The sequence below is a fragment of the Chenopodium quinoa genome, unplaced genomic scaffold (assembly GCF_001683475.1).
Source record: "Chenopodium quinoa cultivar QQ74 unplaced genomic scaffold, ASM168347v1, whole genome shotgun sequence".
Taxonomy (NCBI): domain Eukaryota; kingdom Viridiplantae; phylum Streptophyta; class Magnoliopsida; order Caryophyllales; family Amaranthaceae; genus Chenopodium; species Chenopodium quinoa.
In genome coordinates this window covers 4,088,010-4,096,928 of record NW_018742798.1, presented here as the reverse complement: position 1 = coordinate 4,096,928, position 8,919 = coordinate 4,088,010, and the positions used below count along the sequence as shown (strand labels likewise).

Sequence of the window (8,919 nt, the reverse complement as noted above, 5' to 3'; positions counted from 1 at the left end):
GATTTCATTCGCATCACCACCCTTTATTCAAGTATATATACAAGATAAATAAATTTCTCATTTCATCAAATAAAGGTTTTTTTTTTTTTTTTTTTTTTTTCAAACTTCTTTACATATTCAACTCTAGAATTACAAACCAATTCCACAAATGATTCACGTTCACATTCATGACGCTCTTTCACACTCGCCTCGCAAAGCCATTGCTTCATTAACTAATAGGGGTTAGTAAACATAGGTCGCTAGGCTTGTAATGAGGTTGAGACAAGAATGTGAAAACATTAGGCTCAAATTGGTTGGCAAGAGGGATGATGCAAAGAGAAAAATCAAATTTGTAACTAAATAAAAGAGAAAATAAACAAAAATGAGAAATGGTGCCCTTTTCCTCTCTTAAAAGTCCAAGGTCGCGATCTTGGGAGCTAATAGTCAACACAAGGATTCAAACATGCATAGTCGAGGATCCTAATTCGCCGCTCAACAAGTTGATGAAGGCATGAACAAGAGAACCTCACAAGGGATGAGAAAGGTAAGCAAATACCAACTAGAGGGCTTCAAATCCACTACAAGGAGCAACTCCATCTTACCACATCTCGCGAACTAGGGGTTCAAACGCCCTCACAAGTTCTTACCCTTGCTACCTTAACTAAGGCTCGTCTAGTTCAATCAACAACAATCTCGAAATGTGCACCTCATCACATAGTTAAGAAAAAGGACAAACATTCAAGGATGCATCATCACGGAGATAGAATCCAAATGTAGCAAGCAAGTTCCAAAACACATTCATATCATCATGCCATAATTATGCTTATCACACAAAAGGAAGTAGAACAAAGGAAAGAGAGAATCAAGAAGGTTCATATGAGAGGCTTAAAGATTCAAATAAATCCCAATCGACATACAAGTGATAGTTCGGTCTCAATACCAACGATCCCATGTTCCTTGGAACCGCATGCAAACATCCTCGTACCATTCAACTCTTTCCTAAGCTAAAGCCTAAACTAAACACGACACGAGAAAAGAAAAGAAAAGTAAAGGAAAGATCTCACCAATGTCTCTTGAAGAAAAAAAATAAAGCAACCAAGCGATTTACCGTGCCTCCACATGTCGCTTTCAATTTCTTCCAAGCTACAAAAGAGAGGAAAACAAAGAAAAACAAGGCAAGCACTAAAAAGAAAAGAACGTTAGTACTAGAGAGAGAGAAAAAAAATCCATGAACTAAATTCTTTGGGTATGACCTACTACCCAAACATCCCATCATTATAGAGTCATTATCATCAAAACATTGTCATCGTATCATCATCATCATAGAAACAGACATCATAGACACCAGACAACAACAACGCTACCAACGACACCTACACCCAAAACCCCTAAATAGTCCCTTGAGTCCTAGGTGCCTTCCCCCACACTCGCCTCAAGCATTCCCTAACACTCTCCTTTGACTCAGACACCCTCCCCCACACTAGAGTAGAGCGCCGTCCTCGATGCGGCGTGAGGACAAGTAATAGGGGGGGAAGACAAAGGGAGGGAACAAAAAGAACAAGGGGGAAACTAATGGCTACTAGAGCCGGCACCGTCGTTATCCGCGCTCCCATCGTCGTAGGTGAAACCCGATGGGGGGCCATAGGGGTCCCAACCTCCGGAGTAGCCAGGTGGCCACCCATAATGACCTTTGAAGAGGTCAAGCTGGGACGCGGATAACTGGTCATATGGCTCGGGTTGGACAAGGGGGTCGGGGTGAGAGGGGTCGACATAGGGGTAGTTAGGATCACCCCTGTAATCACTCCCACCTGAAACCCGATAATCATAATGACCGGACTCATCAGGGAAATCACGCCTAGGCACAGTAGGGTTCGAGGTCCCTTGCCAATATGGGTACGTAGGTAGGTTGTCACCCCCTCAAGATGGCACGGGCCCTTGTTGGGCAGGCACATAAGGGTAGTTGACCGGGGGAGTGAAATCCCCTCTACGCACACTCAAGTCATATAAGGCGTTGGTTTGGTAAGAGAGGTGTTGGTGGGAAGCAAACATACCTTGCATGCCGAGTTGCATGCTCTCCATTTGGGCTCGCATTGCCTCCATTTGTTATTGGTAGTCAGGTTGATGATGTTGTTGTTGTTGCCTTGATTCTTCTTGTTGTTGTTGTTGGTGGAACTCATCCTCTGTGCCCTCATTGCTTTGGCCGGACCCTTCCCCCGTGACCATCCTAGCGCTAGGAAGGACGCCTGAGTCCTTCTTTACCCACCATGGGTAATTGACTCCTTCCCTTGTGAAAGAAGTGAATTCCGGCTTGGGCAGGAAACAGTGGTGCTCGTGGGAGACAAGTAGGCTCCAAGTCTTTCCTCGATCCTCGGTATCTGCGATGAACTTCATGGTTTTTAGTTGGTCGAGGTCGAGCCAGATATCACTCCCATCACTCTTCCCTACGGGGGTGCAATATTCGAGCTTAGCTAAATGCCCCAGCTTCTCGGCTATCCGAGTTACCATCCCTCCAAAATGAATTTCACCTTTCCTTGTACCCGACTGGACACTCTCAATGCATTTGGTGAATAGATACCCGAAGTTCATTCTGTGCCCAATTTCCGGCTGCGTAGCTAGCCATAATAGTCGGATTTCCTCGGTTGTAATCTTCCCCAAGTCCTGTTTATTAAAGACCGTGTACCCAAGGATTCGATGCAGAAGTCTGATGGCTGGGTGCATGATCTGACTGGCTAAAGAGTACTTGGAGTTGAAGGCGTTCATTCTCGAAATGACCTTCCACCAGTGAAGGGGCTCATAAGCATGGAGCCCCGCATGTTCGGGGAAGAACATATCGGCATCGGGGTTGAAATCCAGCAGTTGGTTAAACTGGCGGAGGGTGAAGGTTTCTTTTTTGTTAAAGAGTTGGAAGGAGATGGAGAGATCATTATCTCCTGCGGCATGAGTTTCGAAGGAAGCAAGAAAATCTAGGGTAGGCTCTTTGTAGGTTCGATAGGCACTTGACACAAAGGAACCGAGTCCGAGGTTGTTGAACAAGAACCAACAATCCTCATCGATACCAAGCTTGGTTGTGGTGGAGTGATGGTAATGCTTGGTTGGTCTCAATTTTCTGTTTAGGAGGTTGTCATAGATGGGTTTGTGGTTTTGTTGTGGAATTTGAGGGGTGGTAGAGGTGGTGGAGCGGTTTGGGGTGTAGGTTCATTTTGTTGGGGGTTGGAAGAGGATGAACCTTGGAGTTCCTTCCCACTTTTTCTCTTCTTAGAACCGAAAACCATTGTCACCAATATCAAATTGCAGTCCAATTCCAAAACAATCACTCACAATAGTCACACTACAACAATCTCCAAAACCAAGAATCACCAAGTTCAAACCACAAGCAAGCAATCTATGACAAGGAACAAACTAACACAAACAACAACTCAACAATTAATAATGCTTAAGATGATGAATGAATACAATATAGGCATGCACCAATCAAAAATTTCAACATGAAAATTCATAAACATACAATTTCTCAACCAAAAGCATGTTTCAAATTCAAAGGTAAATGAGAGTAAGGAAGAAATGTATACCAAAATGGATATCAATAATTGCTCCTACTATCCCCTTGAAGAAGAAATCAAGACTTCCTCCAAGAACCCACCAATGGTGAAAGAAATTGCCACACAAAGAGGAATACCGAAATTGGGGGTTTTAAAGGATGAAATTTCAGGTTTTTGGTGAGAAAAATTGTAGAAGAGTGAGGGAATTGTTGAAATTTGATGGAATTTGATGAATTAGGAAGAGAAATTTAAGAGGAATGGGTTAGGGTTTGAAATGGAGTAAGGAGTAGAGAGGGAAAAGGGGAAAAAAATCTGATTATGTTTTCGGGCATGTGGCTGAAAATAAAAGGAGAAGTCGCAGACCTGAAGGGCCGCGACCGCGGGCCTAAGGGCCGCGCCCGCGACATGCTCTGACCGCGCCCGCGGGATCGTATGCCGCGCTCGCGGCTTTAGGGTTTCAGGTTTCTGTTTTTCTGGACTGAAGGATGCCGCGCCCGCGGGCCTATGGGCCGCGCCCGCGGCTGTGCCTGTCCGCGCCCGCAGGGGAGAACGCCGCGCCCGCGGCTAACTCTGCCCGCGCCCGCTCCAGTCATTACTGAAGCATCTCCGCTTTATCTTGAAAACAGGGGAGGGGTTGCCGCGCCCGCGGGCCTATGGGCCGCGCCCGCGGGTGACTTGTGCGCGCCCTCTCCAGGGTCCTCTCTGGGCATCTCCACTTCCACTTCCTCTTTCTCCAAACTCCTTCTCTTCTCCAAACCCAACTTAATATATCATGCACCCAAAGATCAAGGTACCTAAAGAATGAACAACGCATTCAATAAGAGATTAAAGGAAAAATCATCCAAAAATAGTCAAAGACAAAAAAAAACACAAAATCAAAAAGGGTTGAGAATTAGGGTTGCCTCCCGAAAAGCGCTTCTTTATAAGGTCATTAGCTTGACCATTTCACATTATCCTCAAGAAAGTGACTTAGGATCCGGCGGATCGAGCCTCATGTACTCAATCATGCCAATTTGATCATTGCAATAGTAGAGCTTCAAACGGTGGCCGTTGACCATGAACTTGTTCCCATTCGCTTCTAACTCAAAGGACCCATAAGGAGTTGTTTTTGAAATTGTGAAAGGCCCCGACCATTTAGACTTAAGTTTTCTGGGGAACAAACGGAGCCTAGAATTGAATAATAAAACCTTGTCCCCAACCTTAAAGCTCTTGTTCCTTATATGTTGGTCGTGCCACCTTTTGGTTCTCTCCTTGTAGAGTTTCGAGTTCTCATAGGCATCATAGCGGAGCTCCTCAAGTTCATTGAGCTTAAGTAGCCTCTTTTCGCCCGCCAAGGTCATATCCATATTGAGCCCTTTGATCGCCCACCAAGCTTTGTACTCTAACTCGGCCGGCAAATGACAAGCCTTTCCATAGACCAATCGGTAAGGAGTAGTACCAATCGGGGTCTTGTAAGCCGTCCTTAGAGCCCAAAGCGTATCATCAAGTTTGAGAGACCAATCTTTTCTAGACTTGTTCACCATCCTCTCAAGAAGGTTCTTGATCTCCCTATTTGATACTTCCACTTGTCCTTGAGTTTGGGGGTGGTATGGTAGGCCGATTTTATGATGAACCCCATAGCGTTTGAGGAGAGCTTCAAGTTGTTTCTTGGCGAAGTGAGAACCACCATCGCTAATAAGAACTCTTGGGACCCCGAATCTTGGGAAGATGATCTTTTTTAGAAGCTTGAGCACAACCTTGTGGTCATTGGTGGGCGAGGGTATAGCTTCGATCCACTTGGTCACGTAGTCCACCGCCACCAATATATAGAGATTGCCACAAGAAGAAACGAAAGGCCCCATAAAGTCGACCCCCCATACATCAAAGGGTTCAACCTCCAAAATATTTTGTTGAGGCATTTCATCACGCTTGGTTATGCCCCCACTTCTTTGGCACTTATTACATCTAGATATGAATTTGTGGGCATCCTTGTGCATTGTTGGCCACCAAAGAAGAGATTGAGAAAATTTTAGCCACGGTCTTTTCTACTCCTCCATGCCCACCACATGGCAATGAATGATAATGCTCAAGCACCCCTTCGATCTCATGATCCGGAACACATTTTCTAAAAAGCCCATCTCGACATTGCTTGAATAGATAAGGATCGTTCCAAAAATACCTCCTCACTTCTTTGAAAAACCTTTTCTTTTGTTGAGAGGAGAACTCCGGGGGAACGACACCACATGCTAAGTAATTGGCAATGTCCGCATACCAAGGGCTTGGTGTTGATGCAATGGCCATAAGAGCCTCAAAACCCAATTCTTCATTGATAGGCACGTCTTCTTTAGTCTCAAAAGGAAGTCTCGATAGATGGTCCGCTACATAATTTTCCGCCCCCTTTTTGTCCCTCATCTCCATGTCAAAGTCTTAGAGAGAAAGAACCCAACGAATGAGACGTGGTTTTGCTTCCTTTTTGGTCATAAGGTAGCGGACCGCGATGTGATCCGTGTAGACTATCACCTTTGAGCATATGAGGTAAGACCGGAACTTATCCATGGCAAAGACAACCGCTAGCATTTCCTTCTCCGTTGTGGTATAATTCTTTTGAGCTTCGTCGAGGGTTCTACTTGCGTAGTAGATGACACAAGATCTTCCTTCTTTCTTTTGCCCAAGCACGGCACCTACAGCAAAATCACTTGCATTGCACATTAGCTCAAAGGGCAAGCTCCAATCCGGAGCTTGCACCACAGGAGAAGAGATGAGGGCTTCCTTGAGCTTTTGAAATGCCTCAAGGCAACCCTCATTAAAATTGAACACAACATCCTTTTTGAGTAACTCGGTTAAGGGTTTGGCGATAGATGAATTTTTTTTGATAAACCTCCGGTAAAAACCGGCATGCCCAAGAAAAGCTCTCACTCCCGTGACGGAGGTAGGAGGGGGCAACTTACCAATCACCGAAACCTTAGCCGAGTCTACTTCAATGCCCTTTTTTGATACTTTATGGCCTAGGACAATACCTTCCTCGAGCATAAAATGGCATTTTTCCCAATTCAACACTAAACTCGTCTCTTGACACCTTTTCAAAACTTTTTCAAGGTTAATAAGGCATGTGTCAAAAGACGATCCACCAACACTAAAATCATCCATAAAAACTTCAATTTCATTCTCAAGCATTTCAGAAAAAATGGAAGTCATGCATCGTTGGAAAGTTGAGGGAGCATTGCATAACCCGAATGGCATTCTTCGGTACGAAAATGTCCCATATGGACACGTAAAAGTAGTTTTCTCTTGATCATTTGGATGGATAGGGATTTGGAAAAAGCCGGAGTATCCATCCAAAAAGCAAAAGAAAGCATGATGGGAGAGTCTTTCCAACATTTGATCCATGAAGGGGAGAGGAAAATGATCTTTCTTAGTGTTCTTGTTCAGCTTCCTATAATCAATGCACATCCTCCACCCGGTGACCGTCCGGGTGGAGATTTCCTTTCCTCCTTCTCCCTTGACAATGGTCATTCCACCCTTTTTGGGGACCACGTGAACCGGGCTAACCCACTTGCTATCGGAGATATCATAGATTATACCCGCCTCACGCAATTTCAAAATTTCCTTCTTGACTACCTTTTGGAGGTTGGGGTTTAACCTCCTTTGAGGTTCAATGGAGGTGGATTGATCATCCTCAAGGTGAATACGATGCATGCATAAAGAAGGGCTAATACCCTTAATATCGTCAATGCTATACCCTATCACATTTCTATATTTTCTCAAAACAACAATCAATTTTTCCAAATCAAGACCATTAAGGGAAGCATTGACAATAATGGGGTATTCTCCTTCATTTCCAAGATAAGCATATTTCAAAGAAGGGGGAAGGGGTTTGAGTTCTACCTTGGGAGGAGGCTTAGAACTCTCCTCCAATTTTTCCTCCTTATGCTCAAGCTCATCATGCTTAGTACCGTTCTCTTCTTCCTTTTTGGCTTCTTCAATGGCCATAGCAAATTCCTTTGCTTCTTGGGAGAAGTAATCTTCCTCACATGTGAGAGCTTCGGCCATAGGATCTTTAGGACTCATGACAACCCTTCCCAAACGATCTAGCTCTTCATTGACAACATCGACCCTATAACACTTCTCAACCATGGGGGTTTTGAGTAGCTTAGAGAATTCAAAGACAATTTTTTCATCGGCCACTTCACATGTAATGGTATTATTCTTGCAATTGATTACCGCCCCCAAAGTTTTAAGAGCTTCACGGCCCAAGATCAAAGGTGTATCCACATCTTCTTCCATATCCATCACCACAAAGTCACATGGCACATAGATATGCCCAACTTGAATAGGGACATCTTCAAGCTCGCCACAAGGTAGCTTCACCGATCGATCGGCCAATTGAATGGTTTTCCTAGTGGGGATCATCTCAATGTTAAGCTTTTGAGCAATGGATAGAGGGATTAAACTAACACTTGCTCCGAGGTCGGCTAGGGCACCCCTAGCTTCCATGTTCCCAATTTTGACCGGCAAGGTAAAGCTTCCCGGGTCCTTTTACTTCTTGGGCATTTTGTGTTGAACAAGTGCACTCACTTGATGGGGAAGAGTGATAAGCTCATCATTGAGCTTCCTTTTGTTGGTGAGATTGTCTTTCAAGAACTTGGAGTATGAAGGCATTTGTGTGACAACTTCAATGAAAGGGAGGTTAATGTGTAAGTTTTTCATCACACTTAGAAACCTTGCAAATTTATCGTTCAATTTTCTCTCCGCAAGACGACCGGGAAAAGGAACCAGTCCATCAAGGTTTCTAGCCTCACTAGAAGTTGAGGATGTCACCACATCCTTAGTCTTCTTTTTCTCCATACTCTTCTCTTTCTCATCAACCTTCTCTTCTTCAACTTTCTTATCATCACTCATCTCTTCTTCTCCCTCCTTTTCCTTACCATCCTCTTCCTTGGGACTCTCATAAGATGTACCCGATCTCAATGTGATTGCCTTGCAAGAGTCGGGTTTTACAATATTGGAAGGGTTGGTTTGTGATTGTCCGGGCAAAGTGGAAGATGAGTTAAAAGAAACTCTCTCGGCCAATTGTGCTAGTTGTGAATAAACCATCTTGTTATGAGCCTTGACTTCTTGCATTTGTTGATTCATGGTTTGAAGTTGTTGAAGAATTTGACTTTGAGAAGAATCGGGTTGAGATGCTTGCTCTTGACTTCTTTGAGTTGCTTGGGTTTGATTTTGGTATTAGTGTTGATTATTGTGTTGGTTGTTTCTTGGGTAGTTTCCTCTTTGATTTTGGGTTTGGAATGGAGGAGGGTTTTGATATTGGGTGTTGGAATTGTATGGTTGTTGAGCCTGTTGATTCCATTGTTGAGTTTGGTTTGCAAATCCGGGTGGTGGTTGTCTCCAAGCTACTCCTCCACCATTTCCCCTATACCCT

The 8,919-nt window shown here is 44.2% G+C and overlaps 1 protein-coding gene across 1 annotated transcript; it reads right to left on the bottom strand.

Annotated features, from left to right (window-relative positions):
- Positions 1-8,033: 8,033 nt before the first annotated feature.
- LOC110724935 lies at positions 8,034-8,630 on the bottom strand. Its single transcript, XM_021904424.1, has one exon. The coding sequence runs from the start codon at positions 8,628-8,630 to the stop codon at positions 8,034-8,036; it is 597 nt and encodes a 198-aa protein (XP_021760116.1).
- Positions 8,631-8,919: the final 289 nt, after the last annotated feature.

Excerpts from the sequence above, each read along its gene's own strand:
- LOC110724935 (XM_021904424.1), bottom strand. The coding sequence starts at position 8,630 with ATGAATCAACAAATGCAAGAAGTCAAGGCTCATAACAAGATGGTTTAT.